Below are 25137 nucleotides of genomic sequence, written 5' to 3' on the forward strand. Positions count from 1 at the left end.
AACAAGTAGGTGAAATCAGACGGAGGTTAATTAAAAAATAAAATAAAATAAAATAAAAAGAAGGAATCCAAAGAAGGTGAGAGGAAGAAATGTAAAGATTATATATGTATAATTTTTAATGATGAAAGAAACATGCATCACACTTCTCACTGCACCAAACCCATACATTAATGGGTTTAAATTTAAGAGAACGACATTTTGGTTACTTATTTTTCTTAAAAAATGTTCAAATCAAACATCAATGGCTTATTGAAAATTATATATGAATACATTAAACAAAAACAATTAGTAATATCTAGGGCCAATTTTGTTATGGGGAAACGAATGAATTTTGATTAGTCTCTTTCGTTTTATTTTGTTTTTTCTGTGACTAAATTTGATTCTAGATTGAGTTTTTTTCTTTTTTTTTTTCTTTTTTTTTTTCCTGTGGCTTATTGAAAACTAGATTTTGTTATGGGGAAAAAAGAAAAAAAAAAATACTCTCTTTATAAAAAAGATTGAAATATTTATTTTGTTTGAAAAATATTTTTGAATTTTACAAAAATATATATTTACATTTCAAAATATTTAAAAAATATTATTGGATTTTAAAAATTTTCATTAACATCTTTAAAACATTTTTAGAAAAATTTAAAAAACATTTTTAAATTTTTTCAAAAACTTCACAAATAATACTTTCATTATTAGTATAGGTATGGAATCCTAAGTACCATATGAATTTTCAAAAATAATATTATTACTCTTACACTCTTAAAAAAAAATTAAAAAATTTTAATCTATAAAATTTAGATGGGTTTAAAAACTTTTAAGAAAAAAAATTAAAAAGCTTGAAGATAATTATGAGGTGTAAACAGGTGGTTTCCATCTATATATTACAATAATAATTTTTCTTATAAAGATTAAATGGTGTTAATATCATTTTTTAAATTTATAGGTATTTTTTTAATACATAATACTAACCGAGAGAGTATTTTTGAACTTTTTTTTTTATAGTAAAAATGTATTTTTAAAAATCCATTAAATGTTGTATGATAGTTTAAAAATAAAATATAATGTTTTTATTCAAAATAAATGTCAAATGTATTATTAAAACTTTAGAAAGTTTATGGACATTTTTTTTAGATAAAACATAAAAGGTATTTTTTTTTTTAATTTAACCTTTTTTTTTTTTTACTTTGACAAGGTCAAGGGTAACGGTGTTGACACCATCAACATACAAAACATTAGGTAAGAATAATTAAATTGGTACTAAACAATAATTAAAAATTAAATGAAAGAAAAGGAAAAAAAAAAAAAAAAAAAAGTTTGGAACGGTGTGTTCCTTTGCTATTTTTCTTTCAACCAAACTGATAATATAGAGTCATACATAAGTTTCTGTATGGCAGTTGAAATTAAATGTTGAATTATTAACATTAATACCATCAACAATTGTTGGTATTATTGTTTTATTGATTTGGAGGCCTAGGCTATTTAGAGTCATATCTTAGTAATTTCAATTGTTAATTGTTAAATAATCAAAAGCTTGAAATCTTATTAAACACATTTCAAATTATGAACAGAAAAAGAGAAAGAAAGAAATCACTGTGAAAGAGACCGTTTCTCACTTTCCTTTCTACAAAATTTGTTCCCATCTAATCTACTACGTTTCCTACGATCCAAAGTAGATTACTTGCACCTACCAAGGCTACTTTTGTCTTTTCACATACTATATATATATATATATATATATATATATATTAATACACTAAGAGAAAACTGTGATGGAAACAGACAGCTTTTTCCGTGGCTTTTGATTCTTCCTGACTAATCGTGCCTGCCAGCTTCACTTGAGCGAGGCTGTACAGAGTATTAAAAATTAAATAACTTTTTTCTAAGTTTCACAGGAGAGAGAGAGAGAGAGAAGAGAGAGAGAGAGAGAGAGAGAGAGAGAGAGAGAGCGAATGAGATTCAGGAAAAGAGGCTGATTGATTTGAGGCTCTGGTTCCTGTTCTGAGCAGAGGGAGGAGGGTGGGTTTTGGGAAGAGATAGAGAAGGATGAATTGGAGGTGGAGGGAGCTGATATCTCTCATCCTTCTTTGCATTCTAGGATGGAAGCCTAGCTCCATTCAAGGAGCCACAGATCCAACAGATGGTCAGCTGCCTTCCCAATTTATTATCCTCTGCTACTATGGATTACTTGCTTCTACTATTGTTTTCTGTGCATTTCTTCTTTACTTCCACATAACTAGATTTTTTCGAAGATTGCGTATATTTCCCCTAGCAGTTTTCCTACGCCTTCTGCATATTGTTTGTAGTACATTACGGCGATTCTTGCTGATTTGAAGATTTTTGTACTTGTTTCAAAAGAAAATGGTTGTTTTGTTTACGGTATAATAGATTTATGAGACGAAGAACACAAGTTGCAACACTGATTTGACTTTTGGGATGTGGGTGTTTGACTACTGATTGATTGCATTCGTTATTCGCATTATACGGTTTGTGTAAAATTCTGTTCCTCATGGCAATTTTAATTTGCAGCCTCTGCTTTAAGAGTTTTGTACTCCAGCTTAAACTCGCCGCCTCAGTTAACCAAGTGGAACGCAAATGGCGATGATCCTTGTGGACAATCATGGAAGGGGATTACTTGTTCTGGCACACGGGTTACGGAAATGTAACTACAATCCTGATTTATACTGCCCTACATGTTCCCATATGATATGACATTGATGCTTATGAATGTTTGCGTTCCTTATTGTTAGAAACTTATCTGGCCTCGGGCTCAGTGGATCTCTCGGGTACCAGCTTGCAAGTATGACATCGGTAACCAATCTGTAAGGTCCATAGCCTTTTGGTGGACTTCATATAGTTTCTTCTCTACTTCTTATTGATGTGGATAATTCTATCATGTTGCAGAGATGTGAGCAATAACAATATTGGAGGCGAGATAGTCTACCAACTTCCACCTAACCTGAAAAGACTGTATGCTTCTTATGTAACTTAGCTTTATTTTCTGCGTTTTACATGAAGTTATGAATTGTCCACAAGCTAAAGCTTCCACTACTTACTAAGAACTAAGCCTATCCCTATGTTCCAAATGCCCAAAATCAATTACATAAGAGAGTAAGTAGTGTATGCCCAGGACAGAAAATTAATAATTAAAGATATAGAGGTTTCGACCAGAAGAACCACAAAACAATGTTTGTGTAACCGCCCAAGCCCACTTCTAACAAATATGGTTCTCTTTGGGCTTTCCCTTTCGGGCTTCCTCTCAAGGTTTTTAAAACGAGTGTACTAGGGATAAGTTTCCACACCCTTATTATCGAAGGATCAGAAAAAAATGGGTCCGGACCTCCCCCGGGAATGATTTGGAAGATCCAAAACAAAAAATGGTGGTATTTGCTAGCGACAACATAATGGAGGCAGTCAATCAATATAGATTGATCCGAAATCTGATTCAAATCCAATGAGGAAAGGAAAACAATTGCTAGAAGTGTAGAAATCTTTTCAGGTTTCTCACCGTTCGAATAGCTTATGAAGCATACTATAAGTTCAATAATTGCATATGTGCTCAATGACTACGTTTTACATGTTATTCTCACGCCCATTCTTCTATCTGCAGAAATCTTGCTAGAAACAACTTCAATAAAGGCATCCCTTATTCCATTTCCTTGATGACTTCTCTTCAATACTTGTAAGCAATTTTTTTTAACCATCAATTGGCATGCTTGTTTTACCAAAGACTTTAGCTGTTATTGATGTTTTTTCCTCTCATTTATTGAAATTGTAGAAATATCAGTCATAATCAGCTTCAGAATCCATTGATTGATATGTTTGGGCAGCTTACTTCCCTATTCACATTGTAAGATATCTTCCCCTACTTATTCATTTCTTATGAGAATTTGAACGGCTGCTGATTTGAGCTGACCGAATATTTTTAGGCCCAGACTCTTTCAAATATATCTCTATTGCAATCCCTGTTTACATGGCTTGTATGCACATTTTTATACTTGGTGGGCCAAACAATTTTAAAATTTTCCATCACCTGATAAATTCTATGCCTACTCTATTTAATGACATTTTCGTCATAGTACTTCGTTCTACAATGAGAAATTTACCATAATGCCTGTCAAGCATTGTCTTCTCACGTTGCTGAAACATATTCTTCAAGACAAAGTATGAGAATGATTGAGTTTGTTGTAGTCTTCTCGCTTGATGTATTGAAATTTGTATTTCAATCAGGGATCTGTCTTTCAATGCTATGTCAGGCAACCTGCCTCAGAGTTTTAGCTCTCTTTCTGGCATCAGCACTATGTAAGTCTAATTCATTCCTATGCTATTGACACCTGAAGTAGTATTGTCCTTTTTGCTGATTCCGTTGATCAACTTTTAAACAGGAATTTGCAAAACAATCAGTTCACTGGCACAATTGATGTCCTTGCAACTCTTCCTCTTGATAACCTGTGAGTTTAAAGCATCTAAGTTAACATGGAAGATATGCTTCTTTTCCACCATCTTATTGAATGCATTGGGTTTTTATTTTTTCAAGGAATGTTGAAAATAACCGTTTCACTGGCTGGATCCCTAATCAACTGAAGAACATTAATCTGCGGTGAGTATATCTGACATTATCATTGGCTGGTAATTCTTTTAATTGCATACTGATTTTGACTCCATTAGCCTTCAATATGATTGAAAATTTTATCAGGAAAGATGGGAACTCCTGGAGCTCAGGTCCTGCACCCCCTCCCCCACCTGGTACACCCCCAGCCACCAGAAGGAACCGGAGTCACAGTTCTGGTGGCAGTCCATCAAGTGGTGGTTCTAGTGAAGGTCAGAAATCAGGATTAAGTGGTGGTGCCATTGCAGGAATTATCATCTCTGTGCTTGTCGTTGGAGCGGTAGTAGCATTCTTCATCGTCAAGAGGAGATCGAAGAGATCATCTTCAGACATTGAAAGGCTTGATAATCAACCCCTGCAACCTCTTAAAATGACTGCAACACAAGGTCGTGTTCTACACTATGAGATTATTATTTGCATTTTCATATTGTCTATATTTTCATGCCTTAATTTTTCCTTTATAGATTCCGTCATTTCTTGTTCAAAATAATTTCGTTAGAATATGAGAGAGATGGTCATGAAAGAACATTGGAATTTACTGTTTACAGTTGTGTTCCCTGTATCATAGCTTCAGCCTGATTTTTGGTGCACAGAATAAACTAAAAATTTAAATTTTAGGCTGTCATATGGAAACTTCATTTTTCCAGTCCGTTGATCTCAAAATTTGTGAGATCTCACATCGGTTGGAGAGGGGAACGAAGCATTCCTATAAGGGTGTGGAAACCTCTTTCTAGCAGATGCGTTTTAAAAACCTTAAGGGGAAGCCTGAAAGAGAAAACCACAACCTTGAGGGGAAGCCCGAAAGAGAAAACCACAACCTTGAGGGGAAGCCCGAAAGGGAAAGCCCAAAGAGGATAATATCTACTAGAAGTGGGCTTAGGGCTGTTACAAATGGTATTAGAGCCAGGTTCTGGGCGGTGTGCCCAGCATCAAAGGGTGTGAATTTTGAGATCGAAGCATTCTTATAAAGGGTGAAAGGGGAAGCCCAAAGAGGACAAGATATTTGCTAGCGGTAGGCTTGGGCTGTTACAAATTTGATGTTATTTGACGCCTGAAATGAAAAGTCCAAAGAGGACAATATCTACTAGCGATAGGCTTGGCTGTTACAAATTTGATTTGTTGCTTGTTTTCATATATTGTTGTGTAAAGTTCTAATTTTATGGCATTAAAATTTACTTTTAACACCACTCAATGCTTTCAAACATTGTAATGCAGAAATGAAGTCAGAAGAGACTTCCTCCACATTTTATCCAACAGCATTTGACACTTCTGCTGCAATTAATCTCAAACCCCCACCTATCGATCGTCATAAATCGTTTGATGAAGACGACTTCTCAAAACGAGCACCAGTCGTCAAGAAGGCCAGTGCAGCTCCTATTAATGTAAAGGCATATTCAATAGCAGACCTGCAAATGGCTACAGGCAGCTTCAATGTTGAAAATCTTCTTGGTGAGGGATCATTTGGACGTGTATATCGGGCTGAGTTTGATAACGGAAAGGTTACTCCCAAACTTAATTTTTCATATCGAACTGAGATAGGAAAAATATAATATCTAATGATAGATCTCTCCTACATTGAATATGCTAGAGATTTATTTATGAATCAAACTATTAGATCCCACATCGGTTGGGGAGGAGAACGAAACAAGGGTGTGGAAACCGCTCCCTAGCAGATGCGTTCTAAAAATTTTGAGGGGAAAGAGGACAATATCTGCTCGCGGTGGGCTTGGACGGTTACACACACGTATTATAGCCTTAGCATAGTCCGAGCTGATTTTGTGTTATCTTTTTTCCTCCAAACTGCTTCTGATGTTTTGAATTGATTCAGGTTCTTGCCGTGAAAAAGATAAACTCGTCTGCACTACCGAGGGAATTGGCTGAAGATTTCACTGACATTGTTTCTCAAGTCTCCCAGTTACACCATCCCAATATAACCGAGCTGGTGGGTTATTGCTCAGAGCATGGACAGCATTTGCTTGTGTATGAGTTCCATAGAAACGGCTCGCTTTACGACTTCTTGCATCTATCAGATGAATACAACAGACCTCTAATATGGAATTCCCGCATTAAGATTGCCTTGGGAACAGCGCGCGCATTAGAGTAAGTTTTGGCAGGCACCAAGCCTTTTTAAATGACTCTTGAACTGTTCTAGTTTGCAGACATTAATGAATAGAAGTATAGCATTAGACTAGACGCGATGATGGTTTACTTATGATCGAGGAACTTTTCAGGTATCTTCATGAAGTATGCTCCCCGTCAATTGTTCATAGAAACATCAAGTCCGCTAACATATTGCTGGATGCCGAATTCAGCCCACACCTTTCTGATTCTGGACTGGAAAGCTTTGTACCTAATGCAGATCAGGTCAATCTTGAACCTATTGAATCTTATTTTTACTTCAATATACAAATGCACACTAATGCAGCCACTCTATATTAACACTAATTGAGAAGAGATTATAAGACACTCTATAAAAACTACTACACTTCGCTCTACTAGAAACACTCGCACTTTTTATTAACACCAATCAAGAAGAGAAGAGATTATAAGACACTCTATAAAAACTACTACACTTCGCTCTACTAGAAACACTCGCACTTTTTATTAACACCAATCAAGAAGAAATTACAAGACACTCTATAGAAACTACTACACTTTGTTCAAGTACTACACTTTGTTCTACTTGAGACTGCTATGGGTATTTACAGTAGAGGCTGGACAATCTATTTCTAAAATATTCAAATCGTTTTACTAAAGATTTAGGTATCTTTATTCTTAAAATATCTAAATCATTTTCCTAAAAATAAAGATTAAATGGGTCGTACAATTATTAGGTGTGATATTTTAATAGGCACTGTAGCACGAACCTATTTTAATAGGCATTGTAACACGAACGTATTTTAATAGGCACTGCAACACGAATGGTTATTCAACTCGTATTTTGTAATCTGCAGGCACTGGATGACGGTGCAAGTTCAGGATACACTGCCCCTGAGGTCACCATGTCCGGCCAATATACGTTGAAAAGCGATGTCTACAGTTTTGGTGTGGTCATGCTGGAACTCCTGACTGGACGCAAACCGTTCGATAGGTGAATGTTTATGCACTTCAAGTATGTTGCCACATTCCATTTGTTTTCGTTCCATTGTGATGTTTTCTTGCAATTACAGTTCAAGGTCGAGGATGGAGCAATCTTTGGTTCGATGGGCTACACCACAGCTTCATGACATTGATGCTTTAACGAAGATGGTAGATCCCGAGCTCAAAGGGCTATATCCAGTTAAATCTCTCTCCCGATTTGCAGACGTGATTGCGCTTTGCGTCCAGGTATCATCATATAAGTATAGTGTAGTATAGTATCGTATCGTCTCGTCTTTAATGGTGTTTTTATTTAGACCTAAATTTATTTTTAACGACAGACTGAACCTGAGTTCAGACCTCCAATGTCGGAGGTGGTGGAAGCGTTGGTTCGTCTGGTACAGCGAGCTAACATGAGTAAGAGAACAGTTGGGAACGATAATGCAACATCTCCCAGGGGAGGAGAGATGGGTGGAGAGGACACACCATAGACACAACACAACACAGCTTCTTCAAAGCTAAAAATTGTTGGTTACTACATCATCATGAAACTGGAACACAAACTTACCTTTTTCTTCTTCTTCATCATAATTCTTTCTTCATAATAATAATTATGTTTGTTGTTATGTTGTTAATATTACATGTTTGATGTTTAGATTCCTTCTGTGGAAAAGTTTACACTCCATAGCTTTTTAGTGTATTTGAAACATAACGGTAAAACAACTCGTTTCATTTTCAACAAATATTTATTTCGATTAAATAATTCGAAGATTTTACTCGTATGAACCATTCTTGTTCACATTATTATTTGTTGTTAATTTATTATTTAAATCTTACTTGGTCGTCGAATACTATATAATAATTATGAAAGGGGTTGTAAACAAACATTTTATTAGAGAAGATCCATGATGATGGACAATTGTAACTTTAATCTAATAATTATGTTGATTTAAACTAATTATCTACTTCAAACTCTAATAGGTTTCGATGTTAGATCAAATAGTTTAATGTTTTTAAATGATACTAAAAAACTAGATACGATGCAAAAAAATAAAATAAATAAAAGGGTAGTACTACTGACCAATATGGTTATCTGGTGCCAACCACATTTGGGTTGTATTGAGAAGAGAACTTCTTAGACGAATCCGATTGTTGTCGTCTTGGGGATGGATGAGATCGCACTGGCCAACATAATTAAAGCCACCCAACAGGGGAATCAGGCTATGCACTTCCTTTTATAATTGTAGATGTAAATTTTGAGAAGTATAACACACCATTAATCCAAGCGTATGTGATTCCCTCATTTTGTGAATTTGATCGATCATCTTTGTTTGAATGTTGCACCTTCATTCCCCTCCCATCTGAAAATTGGATCGAGCTGATCTCATTGTATCCTTAATTGTAGTTGTATCATTAGATCTCTCCATCCGACTCAGAATTTCGTCGAGTTTCTTCAATGGCTGTATATCCTAAACGTAAAGATAAAAACAGAATTAACTTTATCCAAGTAAGAGTATTTCAGTTCTATGCTTGATGATCCTTTAAAATGAGAAGACAAGGATTGATGGAAAAATATGTCATATCATCAGATATGTCTCTGTAATAACCCAGCCAGATCCACCGCTAGCAGATATTATCCTCGTTGGGCTTTCTCTTTCAAGCTTTCACTCAAGGCTTTAAAACAGGTCTGCTGTGGAAAGGTTTCCACACCCTTATAAAGATGTTTTGTTCTCCTCCCAACCAATGTGGAACATCATAGTCCAATGTAAAATATCATAGTCTCTGAGGATAATAATCAATCAAAGAAAAAAAAGGATTGGATCAAATGTAAAATAACAAAGGCAATATATTCACATGATAGCCTATGAAATCTAAAAAATAGAAATCGAACAATTGTTTAAATACGGGGCCACCGGCGCCAATGAGGATAGAAGGGATCCAACTCCACTCATAGTACTTCTTCTCCAATCAATAATTTTAGTGTAGTTTCTATTAATTACATGCGAAGGAAAGAACAATCTGAACTTACCAGTGCAAAACCTGGATATTGTTGGACTTTGTGCTCGGTTTTCATGCCATCAGAGGATGAGTAGCATATTGAACACAACTATTTATGTGAAACATTTGCACTCTTTGTTAACATCAATCGAAAAGAGATTACAAGACACTTGATGAAAACCTAAGTATACAATGAAAACCTTGCTTAAATAATTTTTCTAAAATAAATATACAATGAGCTCATATAATTACTGGGCTTGACCCTATTGGATTAATGATGATATTTGAACATAGCACAGGTAAAATAATTATTGGGCTTGACCCTATTGGATTAATGATGATATTTGAACATAGCACAGGTAAAATCTATCTGAGACCGGGTAAAATCTATCTGAGACCCACGGAAGGAGCTTTCCTATAAGTATATATGTTTACGTACATTTGAAGAGAAATGGAGAAACATTAAGAACATGCAATGAACTCTTAAAAAATTCAATAAAATCCAATGGTCAAGTACAGCTACACTAAAACATGATGATGTCCAAAAGCCAAGTACAGATGTACCTTCAGAGCTCGCCAATAAGAAAATGTGCGAACAATGAGCCTGTGGTTCCATGACAGAATTCCCCTTGTCATCAGATACAGAAAATTCACATCAGTAAGGGTCGTAGTTCTAGCTTTTGCAACAAGAATAGCTATCTAGAAACAAAAAGGACTTGAGATCATAATAAGCATTCTGTCATGGAACCACAGGCTCATTGTTGTGACCAAATCTTAAGTATACAAAATCTATAGACGTCAATTCTCGTCCCTCGGTCCAGAGAATAACACATTCTTGAATCAACGATATTTAGCCTAAAACAAACTAGGCAGATCGAAAAAAGGAAATGCACCTGAGAGAAATATGCCGTAACCTCCTGCGAACTAGCCGTGGATTCAAACTGTAATGTCGCAAGAAAACAGTGAAGTAACATAACAATTTGTGATAATAGTAACAATTTATATAATTAAGTATTGAAAAAGGCATCGGAAATGGATTTCAAGTAGATAAAGAAGCAGCAATGTTTTTAAAATAACGAAGTAAAAGAGATGAAACCTCGATCGATATGTTATTTCGACACTCGTGATATCTTTAGTTATTGACTTCAAGAATATCTCAGACGGCGTAACTCGAGATAAAAGCATCAATCCGATCCTACAAGCAGAAAAATCAATAGAGATCCAGTTGCTTTCACTAGAAATGTGACATAGGACTAATAGAATCGCGCTGGCGAGACTTTACCCGTGAAGTTTATTTTTAAACGATTTTTCAGGAGCCTTCTCAAGAGCAGTCCACGCTTTATTCATCTGACGTCCATGACGTCGCGATGTTTGATTCGATCAAAACGAATACCAGATCAAAGAAGCGAAACGAAACTGAAAAGAATATGGAGGACCTTGAAAGAGATGAAATCAGTAACAATCTCCGCATTGCTTCTACCAGTGCCGCGGGAGAGAGCGTCTGATTTGGAGGAAGAAGACGATGGAATTTTGGTCAAGAGATCCTTCAAAGTGGAAAGAATCTGAGTAGAAGCAGAATCCGAAGCGGCAAGGTCGATGGATCTGCTGAAACACCAATTTCTTCCTCTGATTGGAAACACTACCAATCTAGCTCTCCTCGTTCCAAAATTCCAATGGAGAAGAGGCTTCGTCGGTACACGAACTCCTCCCTCTGTCACATAAACACTAATCCCTAAGCAAATTGGTTTCTCTGAACCAAATGTGGAAAATGTGGAAAATGTGGAGAGAACTCGAACTCGAACTCGAACTCGAACTCGAAAGTGAACGAAATGAGTCTTAAATACGCGCCGTTGCGACTACTGCAAGAACGCGGGTGAAGAGAACTCCCGCCGCATCCCATTCATTACTAATGAAATTTTATATTGCCCATCAATTTTTTATATTTACATTTTGACCCCCAAAAAATTGGAATTCTCACTTTTAGCATTTTACATTTTAAAATTCGATTTTAGTCTTTAATTAATTAATTAATTATATATATATATATATATATATATATATATATATATATATATATATATATATACATATATATATATATATATATATATATATAAAAGAGTTAATTTTTAAAGAGTTAATTTTTTGGACTTTTAAATTAACACTCATCCCGTTCCTTATACAAAACCTCAAACCAAACGACCTCTAATAGCTTTTAAAATAGATCGACCTTCAATTTTATAATATATCAATTCTTTTATTCTCATAATTATAAGTACGTGCGACTATTTAAATAAATAACATATTTTTTTAGTACACGAAAGGTAAAATATATTGCTACGAGGATGCTTAATTTCAATCTTAACAAAAAGGAGTACATAATAATAATGTTTAGCTAACTTTAGTATATCCTAACTATTCATGATAATTTATCAAAACTTAAATGCTAATTTTTATTATTATTCAATGAACTTTATAACTTATAAACTACAAATGCAATAAATCTCATTAAATCTTAATAATAATTTTCACAGTCGAGACTAAATCGTTATAATCTTATAGTATAATAGCTAAATTATACATATTGATATTTATCGACTAAACTAATAGATAATTTAAAGTACATGAACGAGTAATATTACAAAAAAAAAAAAAAAAAAATCCATAAAAATATTTTACAATACAACACTACCTCTCAATGTTTTTTTTTTTTTTTTGGACACGCCCAATTCTACGATGATCTAACATTATGCTACATGCCGAAGAATTTCGAGTGAAAATAGAGCAGGATTGAATCAAAGAATCGGCTTGAAACTAACAAAAATAATAATGAAAATAAAGTTGTTTTTTGGTCATTCATTTTCTGCAATAAAGTTTGGGTCCTGACCTCGACAGAGATATTCATCACATAGAGATGCTGATCGCCAGTCCTTTCTTAAACGCAAAATGTCTTCAGTAAAAGTGGAACCAGATGTTCCAATGAACACTTTCGACATTGCACAGATGGTCTTATCCAGCATGGCTTCCACCTTCCAAACATCATTTCAAAACAAAAAACTCAATAAGTATACGTGTCTACCTAGAATGATCAGAAGTTTTTTTTTTGTTTTTTCGTCACAAATTGTGGCGTGTGTGGATTTGAACTTCCAACTATACGGAAATAAGTATACGTCAATGACTACTGAGTTAGGCTTATTTTGGCAAGGTTGATCTAAAGATTTAACCATCCCAAATAAATCCATCCTACTCGAGTAAGAAGCCATTGGTTGGCAAAATTAAGAAGCAACTAAACATTCAAATGCTAGAAATAATGCATGAGCGGTTAGGAATTACGAACCTCTATAATGGTATGATATTGTCCACGTTGAGCATAATCTCTCATGATTTTGCTTTTGATTTTCCCATAAGACCTCACACCAATGGAGATGTATTCCTTACTTATAAACCCACGATCAATCCTTTAATTAGTCGCATTACTTATAAACCTATGATCAATCCTTTACTTAGCCATTGTGGGACTCCTTTTCCAACAATCCTCAACATGAACATCATACACGAGAATCTAAGACGATTTTTTTTTTTAATATATAAAAACCAAACTATCATTAGGAAAATAAATGAGAGAACTTTGAGGAAAACTTGAGCTATCCAAAGATATCAATCGCTACGTCTAACCCCAGTAGATGCTTCAGCCTCACAACCCACTCACCATCATCCCAAAGGGGGGGCGGCCTAAAGTACAGTGGAGGGAAAAAAAGTAATAACTTTTTGATGTCCAAAGAATGAGAAAGGAGGCGCTATGAAGAGGGATCAGTAACCATCTTCTGGATTAGATATCAATTCATAAGGTCCACATCAAAACTTTTATCCAGAAACGATTCTCTAACGCCTAATGAAGTTATCTTATACGAGCAATACCATGTGATAGCTGGGTTGGTTTGGCTATTCCTTTCTATTGAAAAGGAGTCGGTTGAGGATTTTTGGAAGAAAACACAAGGCATTTATGCATAAAATATACTACATAATTGCATTAGATCACATTCAGATTTGATTAACTAAAAATGAGTCACTCACCTGAGAATCTCCCTCAATTTCATGTCTGTAAAGTAAAGCATCCCATTTCTCAGCTGAATTTCGAGGCGGTCGTTTAACCAGTGGTATGGGCTTTCCATTCACCACAACAAGGGACTGCAGCAATCCAGTTTCGCTGTCTGCTGCGTCTGTGGAAAGATAAATGACGGGTGAATTGGACCGTTCAGCTACACTTGCAATGCAGTCTGCAGCTTGAGGAATAGGGTAAAAGCAACTTGGCCGTTTTGCATTACTGGAAATGAGCAAGAAAGAAAACTATGAGTTTTCTCAACATCAAGGCCATTCAGAAAGCACGAATGTTGTAATATTGCACACTAGGAGGAGCTGTAGTAGAAGTACAAATCTATGAGCCACATCTCCATGACCATATAATACATGCATGTCACGCAAGTGAAAAGAAAAAGAACAACAACAATGATAATGGGGGGAAAACATCAAAAACAGTTGCAGCATTATGAACATCAAAACAAAAGTCGAAAACAGGTCAAGCAGTCAATGAACAACGCAAACACCAAGAGATATGGGCAGATAATGTTGAATAAAGTAAAGATGTGAGATCATAATATTTCTTAGCTATAAGATAGAATGAAAAACACAACATTAACTTAGTACAAATTGGAGCTGGGGGATGAATGAAATACCAGAACTTCAGAAATCCATGTCGTCGAAAGTGAATAGCTGTGAAATCGTTCCCCAAGAAAGTCTGAATGAAACGCTGGGCAGTGACCATAATAAGATGGCTTGGTTCAATTAGGGTCTTGCATTTGTGAGCAATAGGACCCCCTGGTTGCCCAAACCAGTCATTCTCTACATTAGCATAAAAAACATCTCCAATGGCAATAACATCAGCATCGGAAGAGAACTTGGACTCGATATCTTGAACTTTTTTTTTACTGGGATTCTTAATATCCTCATCCCAAGGAGACTCGAGTTTACCCGTGGAAACCCCTATATTGTTTAACTGCTTAACATGGTCCTCGTCCAAATAACAGTGATCAGGTTTTGAAAAATAACAGAAAAACTTATCGATCTGCAACCGTTTCTTCTGAATCTCGGAAAATTCTTCAAAAGAGACGACAACCTTCCTACCCAAGCAATTATTGACGTGATCTACATCCAACACCCTACTATACTGATAATCGACTTTGGAACTAGGAATAACCAAAAATCGATTAAGAATGGCCGCAAAGAACATGTGTTTTTCCAAGCAAATCAAATGGTTCGACATCTGTCCTGATGCGCAAATGGCAAACAAAAACTTATTCGGTTTCGGATTCCATTCTATGGTCCGTCTACGGGACAACTCCTGGTCCACCTTCCTACACCTATCGAAATCAGAACCAACAAAATCGAGCTCTTCAACGCCTACTTCATTCGATGAGTTCCCAGACTGATGTGGTGATAAAAGAGCGTTTTGGATCTCCGTATTCAGCGAAATCTGCCTAAGTAACGATAATTTGAGGTCCTCAGACGTGGAATTGGGGAGAGAACTAAAAGAATGATTCCAAATTGACAAAAGACCTAACCGCTGCTGCTTCAACAAAAACAATGCGTGCAGTTCAGATTCTCTCATTCGAAGACCGAGAGAATCAAAAACTCTGAACGACGAAGAGAGCTCCCCGGAGAAAAGACTCCTAATATCGGTAGAGAAATAGACGAGTACAAGGAAGAGAGGAAGAAAAATGGCCAAGAGATACCTCTTTCTGAACGAGAAACGACGCCGGGGGGAGCCAGAACGAAAATCGAGGCCATCGCCGACGTTGAAGACGGCGGAGCGAGGGGAAGGAGAGTTGTTGATCTCATTCTGGTGGATCAGATTCTCTCGATCGTCGTCTTCGTCGGAAGACGGATCGGGCTTCTCCATTAACGCCAGAAAACAAGGTTCAAGTGTGAGGCAGGGCTGGAAGAACAGTTTCAAGCTAAGTAGTAGCCGTTAATTGGACATTAAAATGGCAGGGGAAATGAGATCTGAAGTTGCTCAAGAACTCCCGTCGGTGACGAAAACGACGGCGTATCGGGCCACCAGACATCGATCTGAAAGCTCGCTTGTTGGGCCCAGCCCATCTACTTCTCTTCCTTTCTAGCAAAGCAAGCCTTTACGCTTCTAAATCTCATCCAATTTTAATATTTTAAATAACCATTAATTAAAAAATAATTAAATTTAATAATGGAAAAATAATTCTGAAATCAAATATGAAAATTAAGAAAGAAAATAAAATTCAAAATACCATCTTATCTAAAATTCAACCATTTTTATTTTTTATATTCTCAATTTTCGATATTTTCATACATTTCTTTGATCATTTTCGAGCATTTTTAATTTAATTTTTGGTAAATTAAAAATAAATTATATTTAATTTTGATGAATATAAATAAAAATAGTTTAGGATATTCCAAGGCATTTTGGCAACCACTCATAATTATATTGTGGAGAGTGAACTACCATCACTACTTTTAACCTCTTCAAATGCTAACGACCCTAACACGACTCAAAAAATACCCTTAATTTATTAAAAAAAAAACTTAAAAAACGTTCTTACTATCACCCGCGTGAACAGTGGTGGACGAATCGGAAGCGAGAATGTCAACTTGAGTAACGCAAACATTGGTGAGAATCCAATGCCCCCAAAACCTAAAGGTTCCTCTGCAATGTTCGTCCACGGAAAGTAAGTCAGGGCCTAAGATAAGACCGAAAGGCGTAGTCGATGGACAACAGGTGAATATTCCTATACTACCCCTTGTTGGTCCCGAGGGATGGAGGAGGCTAGGTTAGTCGAAAGATGGTTATCGATTCAAGGACGCAAAGTGCCCCTGTTTTTTCAAGGTAAGAAGGGTAGAGAAAATACCTCAAGCCAATGTTCGAGTACACTATGAAGTAACCCATGTCATACTCCCAAGAAAAGCTCGAACAACCTTCAATAAAAGGGTACCTGTACCCGAAACCGACACAGGTGGGTAGGTAGAGAATACCTAGGGGCGCGAGACAACATAGATGGAAACCGTCTATCCACACCTCATAATTTATTGGGTATTTTTTTAAATGAGTGCTAACGGTTCCACCCATATATTAATGATAAAGCTATTTTTTAACATTTTAAAAACATTCCAAGGTGTTTTTGAAGTATTTTAAAATGTTTAAATGCATCGTCGAACTTTTGGTTTGAATGATATTTTTGAAACACGTTCGTTCGAGAGTTCGAGGGTATTTTGAAATAAAATATTATCTATTTTTTCAAAGAAACTGTTAATATTGTTGAACGATATTGAAGTGGTGTAGGAGTCTTAAAGCAGACTGGCGGAGTCAAGAGGCAATTTCGTGAAGAAGGGGAAGACTGACTTGATGGCTTCATGGCAAGACTTTGGTTCCTTTAACTGTCCTACCCAACAACCAAATAGCCACCACCTCTCTAACACTTCCTCTTCTTCTTTTCTGGAACTCTTCCCTTTCTTTCCTTCTTTCAATTCTTCTTTAAAGCTCCCATTTCACATTTCCAGCTCCCAAATTCCATTACCCATTTCCCATTTCTGTTCATTTCGAACGCGAGATTTTGCCAATGGAACAAGATCACGCATCGAGGATCAATCAGTTATTCGGAGGCTCATTTGCCATGGAGCTAACGGGGAAGATCATGGTTGCGACCATTTTAATACTCTTCTTGGTCATTGTCTTCGTTTTGATTCTCCACCTTTACTCCCGATGGCTCCTGTCCCGCATTGACGAGTCAACACCGTATTCCTCTGCTAGTCAGCAGTCTGATCAGGAATCCGCTGTCGTGCCATTGTGGAACGGGCTTGACGCTGCTGTGCTCCGGTCGCTTCCGGTGGTGGTATTCTCGCCGGGGGATTTCGAAGAGGGGATGGAATGTGCTGTGTGTTTGACGGAGTTGGGTGAGGGTGAGAAGGCTCGGTTACTTCCGAGGTGCAACCATGGCTTCCATGTGGATTGTATTGACATGTGGTTCAAATCCAACTCTACTTGCCCTCTCTGCAGAAACCCAGTGGCACCCAAATGCTCATATCCCACAGAACTGAACTCTGCAGAGGATTTGGCATCTGGGTCTTCAATGGAGGTCAGTTCAAGACGGGTTTGTTTGGAACAAGCTCAAACTTCATCTTCTTCAACGGCAAACACAAGGGCAGAGGGAATGGTGGTAATTGACATTCCCAACATGCCCTCTACATCTACATCCACCGCTGGTGCCGGTGCCGGTGCCGGTGCCGGTACCGGTACCGGTACCTGTTTCGCCGATGAAGAGATGAAATCAGTTGTTACTAACAAATTGAGAACATTGAGGAGGCTTTTGAGCAGAGAGAGAAGAATTGGCAACAATCACACTTCCTCAGATCTTGAACAAGAAGGGATGGGGCAGAGTTAAGAAACAGAACAAAAAATCAGAGCCTACTACTAAAAAAACAGAGTTAGACGAATCAAATAGCATTCTTTCTGAAAATTGCAGAGTTTCAAGCCACTAACCAGAGCCTGTGACCTCCACATGGTCTGGCTGTTGCCATTGAAAAACCTGTGCAGTTCTTTCTGAAATTCAAATGGCTTGTAATCGGGAAAAAGAAAGGGTGGGTTAATTCTTCTTTGTTTTGTGTAAAATGTCATGGAATCAATCAAAATATGAACAGAAAACTTGATTCCTCCCTCTTTTGTGGATCGATGTTGGTTTATTGTGGAAATAGTCTAAAAATCAAAACAATGATATGATGCATAAGGAATATGAACATAACCCATAAGAACCGACTCATCAGCCAAACCGAGCATAGACCATTACCATTTCAAAGATCGATGATTGATTCTCCGCTTATTGAACTAGACTACAAAGTAAGCAAGATATGAGAATGTACAAATGCAGAATTAACCAACCTTGACTTAGTAGTAAATTTTCTTTTCTACACGAAGTTGACGAAGACTAGGGTCATAATAAAAAAACATATTACTTTTTTAATATATTAGAAGGCCAAATAGGCGTCAGAGGATCTCTAGAAACTTACAAAACACTGAGAATGGAAGATTTTATAGTGGAGTTGGGTCAGGTGACATCAATAGGTTGCATAATTAACGAAGAAATAAGAGAGATTGAAAATAAAATTTAACAGAGGAAGACAATAATATGTTACTTGATTCTGCCATGAGCTGTGACCATCGCCTCTTGCACATAATGGACGAGGTCCGCATCTGTGGTGAATAAAAGACATAAGCATCCATGTCCTCCGACAACATAATCTTGGACAGTGTAAGATCACAATATCCTCCGACATGAAGGTTAATATTTTCTTGAAAAATTTTGATTACTGACCTCTCATATTTCCTCTGGTCACTCGGAAGATCTTGTGAAGAATATGCTCCATCAAAATATCTTCTCCCACCCCACTAAAAATAGAAAGGCATTTCCTCAACATTCCCATGAAGTAGATAATCCAAGCTTCCACTTTCCTACTAAGAACTCTTTAAGTTCATCTTTGAAGACCTTTTTCCAGGCAATGCGTTTGTGGTGACTGCTACAGGGTACAAGGACTGTTTCTGGTTCCTAGCTACATTTTTTGTTTCCTTTTGCCCGTAGCAGCATTCTCAGACTGATCCTTATTCCGTTTCCTTTTCGAATTTTTGGTTTTCGTTTCTGAGATATCATTATCTGTGGAAGCACTAGTATATTTTTTATCACTGTGCTTACCTTTTTCTGACTTGCCCTTATTGCCAGACATCGATAGAAAGGGTACCCCAGAAGTTGTGTAATGTTCGATCTCTTGCCTCATTGTCTTCACGTCCTTTGGATGTGATTTTTGCTTCGAACTATCAGCAAGGAAACCCCCAGTCTTCAGTGATTTGGACTTGTCAGACCCAAATGTATCATGAAATTCTTTGTATGCCGATTCCCTCGATGCTTGTCTTGACCTCCATTGGTCAGGTCGGGATGCAAACCTGACATGAAACATAATTGGTAAAAAAAGAACACTAAACTCAGCTCTAATGGCATGCTACAACATTTGATTATATAACTTATAAAAAAAACATCCAACTTATGAAAAAAGGTCATAATCATAAAATGAAAAGCATCAACTGTGTACCCTTCAACATCCAACTTCCTCAAGAGATGAGGTCCTTGCTTTGTTTTGGAGAGGTCGCTTTTTACAACTACCAACTCAGATACAATGGCCTCCCGTAGTGACATGTTACTGGCATCATAGCACTTTTCAACTGTAAAGGAACCTGATGACTGCATTGCAAGCTCTCCAAAGTGTCCTCGTAGCCTTTCAGTTCAGAATAGAAAAAGTTGTCATTAACTGAGAGCAAAAACTAACAAAAAATCCAACAAACTGAATGAAAGCTTCATTGATTACTCACAACCAGCAAGATTCCAATATGCATTCCAAGTCATTTGAAATTTAAAGATCATGCATCAGCAATAAAATAAATGTGTCCAACCAAATATCATAATTCAAAGGGGAGACAATAATCATAGAGAACCTTAGACATTTAGAAAGAAGATATATCAAGGACTTTAAGAAAGGCAAACTAATTCAGCGACATTATTCATAACTATATACAATAAAAGCCATCAAAATAATTCAGTGACATACTTCATAACTAATCTGCGCTTCAGTTTTGCAGAGGCATCAGAATTTAGAAGAGCTTCAATAACACGAGCTCCACTGGAGTCTTTTGCTACTTCAAGGATATGATTATCCTCCATTGATGTGAGACTTGTAATGAAAGGCTGAATCAGTTCCTGCAACATAAAAATGCACGGTTACAGACTTGTAAACAAATCAAACTTAGAATGCACAAGAAAAAGTTCTATTAGCTAAGATTTGAATACAGGTCCACAAAATTCTATAGATGGTAGAGGAAGTTTAATCCCCCAAGTCCTTTGAACAAGCCATAGGATCCTATGAGGTCAAATTTCCCTTGGAGCAATAATGGATACTTGTTTAAAGAGATATGATCGAGACAATGCCTTAGAAGAGTGGAGAAATAGAATTCATAAAACAGAACCCCAAGGAAAAAAAAAATGTAAAATCACTAATAGTAACATCAGTAACACAAATCACATAAAACCCTAAGTACATAAAACGAATGGCCAGTCCCGTAGTGTTGGGATAGACAGACCGGTAGCAGAACTGTAAAAAAATGAATGTTTTGTTTCCCTTCTAAAATTAAATAAACAAATAGCAATATCTGGGAGGAAAGCATACAGTTTGATATCGAAAAACTGCCTGTAGGATTAGAGAGCCCATGACAGGTATTTTTACTCCACAAGGAAAATTCCATTTGACTTTATCTTCGCAAGAGAAATATCTGTCCAGAAATAATATTCGAGGAACAATGCATCTTGGAGATTCGTCAGTTGAACATACAGCACGTACAAGAGCTTCACAACACTGTCAAATATCATAAATTCATAATTAGAAAAATGGACAGAAAATCAACACATCAACATTCAAATGCCTGTAAGAAAAGACTCAAAACTAAATTACAGACCTTCTGTTCATGTGTCTGAAGCCTCTGACTCGTAGCAATTAGTGAAGCGACAACTCCTGACTTTCCCATTTCAAGAAGATCTCTAACTTTTGTTCCAATCTCTGACCATACCAACTCCATCTATGTGGAAAAACATGAGCATAAAAAAGACAACTCCTTAAGTATTGACTCAACACATTCAGACTAGTCTATGAAATACAATAGCGGAAAATTGTTAAAGATGCACTATATTGTGTCGCATATGTGCATGTGTATGCCTAGTGGAGGTCAAAGCCATTTTCAAATTATTACAATAAGTTTAAAAAAATGCTAATACATACTTGGTCTTTAGATCTTATGTGAGAAATTAGTGCTTGGACAGCAAAATTTCCACAGGGATGAGATGACAGCTCGAACAATGATTTCTGAAATACTTTTGTGACGAGTTCATTGAACAGATTTTCTGGAGCCACTTCCAAAATCACCTGCAAATTCAGACTAGCAGAATCAATACATCCAATTCTAAGAACGTATTATTTTTTTTCACGAGACAGGGCATGAACAAAAATTTATTGATGAAAACCATCTCATGAATGCTTCAGAAATGCAAATTAATTCTATGGAGTACATAAATTCAAAAGATGGAGCTTGGCACTATAAGTAAACATTTTTTATGTTCTCAAACCTCCTTTTTTTTTTTCTCTCTATTTTTCAATTGCAGAAGTTTGTTTAACGTTCCGATCACGCAAATGATAAAACAGAGAATTGCATAAGAAATAATCAAACTTTCACGAAATAGATTGGAGGTAGTAATCGTCCCCATATTGTTGTTTGCTTAATTCCGATCACACAAAGACGTCTGCACAAAAATATTGGTAAAACACAGAATATCTATTCTGGCAGGAATGTAACACCTGAATGCAAAATTTTGAAAGGTAAAATAATATTCCGACCAACTCAAATTTTATGCAAAGAAAATATCATGGAATATTGGGAACTGGAGAAATCCAATTGAGTGAACAAATCGATCAACTACAAGTAATCAAATATGTGCATAGCACGGCTAGTTTACTCCCATAAGTTCAAAACTAACTCCAACTAGGATTGTCCATCTCACCTCCATTAAATGGCTAAATGCAGTCTCTTTCATCAAATCCACAACATCTGGAACAACAGACATTTGTACATAATTTCCCTCCACAACATCTTTCTCACTACAGCCAAGGAGGATGGGTATTATATGCCTCAGCTCGTCATCTTGCCCCACCAACAACTTCAGAATAGTCTGTAAGATGGTGAAAAATAAGTCAACCATCTAGTGGCCTAATATACATAATCAGACTGCCTCAGCGACTACACTTCATTAAGTTTAAATTCTTCAGGTATAAATAAAAAATAATTATGAACCCACAAAATAATAGTATATTTTCATAAAACAAAACCTGAATAACCAAACTGCTGTACTGATCAACTTGCAGGATCCTGGCATTCTTTCTTGCACCTTTCAGCAACCCAGAAACAAGAAACTTCAAGATTTCTGGGAAGCCTCGACCAGTATGGAACTCACCATCTCCATTATAACGAGGTGCCTTGACATTCAACCGCTCTGCTAGAACAGTTGATTTTCTGGTATGAAATTCTGAAGATTCTGGACGTACTCCTTTACAAAGATGAAGAAGACTTCGAAGAACATGAGAACCATGACAATTACACATCACATCGAGAGGGTTTGCTACAATTTCCTGAAAAGAAATATACACTTAAGGAAAGAATTACATGTGTACAAGTATGTTTGTATGTTCATATAATAAAATATACACACACATAAATATGCAATGTCCATATTATGAAATATTCTAGTTAATGATTATGACAACCGAGAAACTTTGATGAAATGTTTTGACTGACAAATAAAAACCAAAGAAATACAAAGTCAACCTTCATGGTTCAATGCTAGGTAAAACATAAATTACTAAAATTTCACACCTTACATATTGCTGTTAAAGTATCTTCAACCAGACCATGAACATCCTCGTCCTGTAGGTGCATAGCTAAAGACTTGATAGCTGTCTCAGCAACATGTGAGCCAGATCTATCCATTGCAATAGATGGAAACTGATTGGCACAACCGTGAAGGAAATTACAAAGGTCGTCAACTTTACAACCTTCAAGAAGGCTTTGCATAGTATGACTTATGATATAATCAGTGGCAAGTTCAAACTCTTTCCCCACAGCTTCCTCTAGAGCATTACCACATATAACCGATCGCTCTTCAAAGTCAACCTCATCACTCTCAAATAAATTGGAAATCTCTGTGAAGTATTTTGTTGTTTCGGGATCAACCTGCTTCCTATAAGATAACTTCCCTCATGAGTATAGAGAACAAGTAGCTAAAAAATGCATGAAGTTGAAGAAAAGTTCAACTCTACTGCTAATGGCATGTCCAAGAATACATTAAAAAGAGGCCATGCTACCTAATGAGTGACGTTTGTGGTGCGGAAGTACTTTTATTATTGGAGAACTTATTGTTAGAGTTCAGGGTTCCACCATCCATCATCCAAGATGTGTTCTTGTGGGTGTTACTTCCATCAAAGCCATGACCTCCTTGTTCAGCCTTCCTACTCATGCCGTTTCTTTTCCTCCCACTTTTACGTGCAAATTTATCTTCACCCATTAAGCAATCTTCAACTGAGATAAAGGTTCTATGTCTTCTCAATAACCGCAACCACCTAGGCCCTGGTCATCATGTAGAAAAGAGCTCAGACCATACATCGATTTAAATCATTTGTGGCGGGGCAAAAATCAGTGCATAAAATGTAGAACTTAAGAATTTAGGTCCAATCAGATAACCATTTGGTCTTTTGTTTTTTAAATTAAGCATATAATAAACATTACTTTCATCTATGAGTTTCTTTGTTTCGTTATCTACTTCCAAGAAATATTTTCAAAATTTAAGCCAAATTTTGAAAACTAGGAGAAGTAAATTTTAAAATAATGTTTTTGCTTTTATAATTTGAGAATTCAAATGTTTCAATCAAAAAGTGACAACCCTAAGAAAAGAAATCGCAAATAAACAAGAAGATGTTTCAAAAACTAAAAACAAAACCACTATGAAGCTAGACCTTAGCAATTCACTCCAATTACAATAAAATTGAACAGCTTCATATTTCAAATACCAGTAGAGTTTCGATTTTGCATCAGCAAAAAACAAAAATAAATAAATTAAATCAATCAGCTGGCTACCAACACACTGATAAATAACTACAGAAATCAATTATCATCCTTCATTCGGATAACTACGGCTCATAAATTTCGACAAAAGCATCTGGAAAACATACGAATTGAGTAAAATTCCAAGCAAACTAAACAAAGATACCAATGGCAAAAGGATAAACTTACACCGACAAAGCTTGTTTTCAGAATCCGAAATCGTAGAGCGGAAGCAAGAAGAAGATGGCGATAGACTTGGCGTAGTGAATCGCCGGGAAACTTTCGCCGTCAAAACCTCAATTCAGGGTTTAATAAAAGGTTTAGAACTTTTATTTTTCGTCTTCTATAAAAATAATTTTAAATTAAATTAAATCAAATTATAAATATCAAATGGGCTTAGGGTTTTCGAATTCTAGTGGACTTGCCGTTCCCTTCTGTTGGGCCTCCTTTTCTAATCCAATCGTTGATGGGCCTTCATTTTAATTCAATTCCCATTTTACCCTTGTAATTTGCTTGAATTTCCAAGTCTGCCCTGCCAATTATTGAACCTCCAATTTTGACCTTGACCGGCTGCTATTTTTAAATCCCCTTTTATTTTCCAAAAATAGCCTAATTTTCATTTTAAAATAATTATCTAAATCTAATAATTCGACAAATTCATACTATTAAAATTAAAGATTAGGGTTTTTTTTTTCTT

General features: G+C 36.2%; 5 protein-coding genes across 6 annotated transcripts; 2 read left to right on the forward strand and 3 right to left on the reverse strand.

Annotated features, from left to right (window-relative positions):
- The first annotated feature begins 1793 nt into the window (after positions 1 to 1793).
- Positions 1794 to 8461, forward strand: LOC111807402 (protein STRUBBELIG-RECEPTOR FAMILY 6). The gene is made up of 16 exons (XM_023693114.2): positions 1794 to 2131; positions 2518 to 2650; positions 2739 to 2810; positions 2893 to 2958; positions 3599 to 3670; positions 3767 to 3838; positions 4219 to 4290; positions 4374 to 4439; positions 4526 to 4588; positions 4685 to 4983; positions 5813 to 6096; positions 6426 to 6697; positions 6829 to 6961; positions 7552 to 7688; positions 7768 to 7924; positions 8017 to 8461. The coding sequence occupies exons 1-16, from the start codon at positions 2035 to 2037 to the stop codon at positions 8164 to 8166; spliced, it is 2145 nt and encodes a 714-aa protein (XP_023548882.1). The 5' UTR covers positions 1794 to 2034; the 3' UTR covers positions 8167 to 8461.
- A 172-nt stretch (positions 8462 to 8633) lies between these two features.
- Positions 8634 to 11660, reverse strand: LOC111807082 (uncharacterized). Its single transcript, XM_087129434.1, has 8 exons — positions 11652 to 11660; positions 11110 to 11529; positions 10956 to 11020; positions 10770 to 10868; positions 10567 to 10614; positions 10238 to 10301; positions 8950 to 9144; positions 8634 to 8856 (listed from the first exon to the last, which is right to left on the reverse strand). Exons 1-7 carry the CDS (start codon positions 11658 to 11660, stop codon positions 9022 to 9024), a joined length of 828 nt encoding a protein of 275 aa, XP_086985560.1. The 3' UTR covers positions 8634 to 8856; positions 8950 to 9021.
- A 550-nt stretch (positions 11661 to 12210) lies between these two features.
- On the reverse strand, positions 12211 to 15723 carry LOC111807561 (O-fucosyltransferase 36). Its single transcript, XM_023693331.2, has 3 exons — positions 14407 to 15723; positions 13748 to 13997; positions 12211 to 12702 (listed from the first exon to the last, which is right to left on the reverse strand). Exons 1-3 carry the CDS (start codon positions 15627 to 15629, stop codon positions 12526 to 12528), a joined length of 1650 nt encoding a protein of 549 aa, XP_023549099.2. The 5' UTR covers positions 15630 to 15723; the 3' UTR covers positions 12211 to 12525.
- A 714-nt stretch (positions 15724 to 16437) lies between these two features.
- On the forward strand, positions 16438 to 18555 carry LOC111807170 (RING-H2 finger protein ATL3-like). The gene has a single exon (XM_023692760.2). The coding sequence runs from the start codon at positions 17320 to 17322 to the stop codon at positions 18139 to 18141; it is 822 nt and encodes a 273-aa protein (XP_023548528.2). The 5' UTR covers positions 16438 to 17319; the 3' UTR covers positions 18142 to 18555.
- Positions 18556 to 18695: 140 nt separating this feature from the next.
- Positions 18696 to 24773, reverse strand: LOC111807169 (pumilio homolog 23). 2 transcript variants are annotated; one of them, XR_002816920.2, is made up of 12 exons: positions 24630 to 24773; positions 23705 to 23966; positions 23217 to 23580; positions 22673 to 22972; positions 22348 to 22515; positions 21572 to 21715; positions 21252 to 21371; positions 20966 to 21151; positions 20351 to 20499; positions 19838 to 20020; positions 19069 to 19691; positions 18696 to 18947 (listed from the first exon to the last, which is right to left on the reverse strand). XR_002816920.2 is itself a non-coding variant. In XM_023692759.2 (11 exons), the coding sequence occupies exons 2-11, from the start codon at positions 23902 to 23904 to the stop codon at positions 19304 to 19306; spliced, it is 2202 nt and encodes a 733-aa protein (XP_023548527.1). In that variant the 5' UTR covers positions 23905 to 23966; positions 24630 to 24773; the 3' UTR covers positions 18696 to 19303. The 2 variants fall into 2 exon arrangements, 1 of the variants encoding a protein (XP_023548527.1); XM_023692759.2 differs by having other exon boundaries at positions 18696 to 19691.
- Positions 24774 to 25137: the final 364 nt, after the last annotated feature.

The sequence above is a fragment of the Cucurbita pepo genome, chromosome 12 (assembly GCF_057944985.1).
Source record: "Cucurbita pepo subsp. pepo isolate OVF chromosome 12, ASM5794498v1, whole genome shotgun sequence".
NCBI lineage: Eukaryota > Viridiplantae > Streptophyta > Magnoliopsida > Cucurbitales > Cucurbitaceae > Cucurbita > Cucurbita pepo.

What these genes read in the sequence shown, in the direction of transcription:
- LOC111807082 (XM_087129434.1), bottom strand. An exon ending in CTGATTTCATCTCTTTCAAG is followed by an intron (nt 11,021 to 11,109) that starts GTCCTCCATATT and finishes CATGGACGTCAG; the next exon opens with ATGAATAAAGCGTGGACTGC. An exon ending in TTACGGCATATTTCTCTCAG is followed by an intron (nt 10,302 to 10,566) that starts GTGCATTTCCTT and finishes TCTGATGACAAG; the next exon opens with GGGAATTCTGTCATGGAACC.
- LOC111807402 (XM_023693114.2), top strand. Translation starts at nt 2,035, where the DNA reads ATGAATTGGAGGTGGAGGGAGCTGATATCTCTCATCCTTCTTTGCATT. An exon ending in GGCACACGGGTTACGGAAAT is followed by an intron (nt 2,651 to 2,738) that starts GTAACTACAATC and finishes CCTTATTGTTAG; the next exon opens with AAACTTATCTGGCCTCGGGC. An exon ending in TAAAATGACTGCAACACAAG is followed by an intron (nt 4,984 to 5,812) that starts GTCGTGTTCTAC and finishes ATTGTAATGCAG; the next exon opens with AAATGAAGTCAGAAGAGACT.
- LOC111807169 (XM_023692759.2), bottom strand. Translation starts at nt 23,904, where the DNA reads ATGGGTGAAGATAAATTTGCACGTAAAAGTGGGAGGAAAAGAAACGGC. An exon ending in ACAGCAGTTTGGTTATTCAG is followed by an intron (nt 22,516 to 22,672) that starts GTTTTGTTTTAT and finishes ACCATCTTACAG; the next exon opens with ACTATTCTGAAGTTGTTGGT. An exon ending in AAGCGCAGATTAGTTATGAA is followed by an intron (nt 20,021 to 20,350) that starts GTATGTCACTGA and finishes CTGAACTGAAAG; the next exon opens with GCTACGAGGACACTTTGGAG.
- LOC111807170 (XM_023692760.2), top strand. Translation starts at nt 17,320, where the DNA reads ATGGAACAAGATCACGCATCGAGGATCAATCAGTTATTCGGAGGCTCA.
- LOC111807561 (XM_023693331.2), bottom strand. Translation starts at nt 15,629, where the DNA reads ATGGAGAAGCCCGATCCGTCTTCCGACGAAGACGACGATCGAGAGAAT. An exon ending in CATGGATTTCTGAAGTTCTG is followed by an intron (nt 13,998 to 14,406) that starts GTATTTCATTCA and finishes GCTCATTTCCAG; the next exon opens with TAATGCAAAACGGCCAAGTT. An exon ending in AAATTGAGGGAGATTCTCAG is followed by an intron (nt 12,703 to 13,747) that starts GTGAGTGACTCA and finishes GATGTTTGGAAG; the next exon opens with GTGGAAGCCATGCTGGATAA.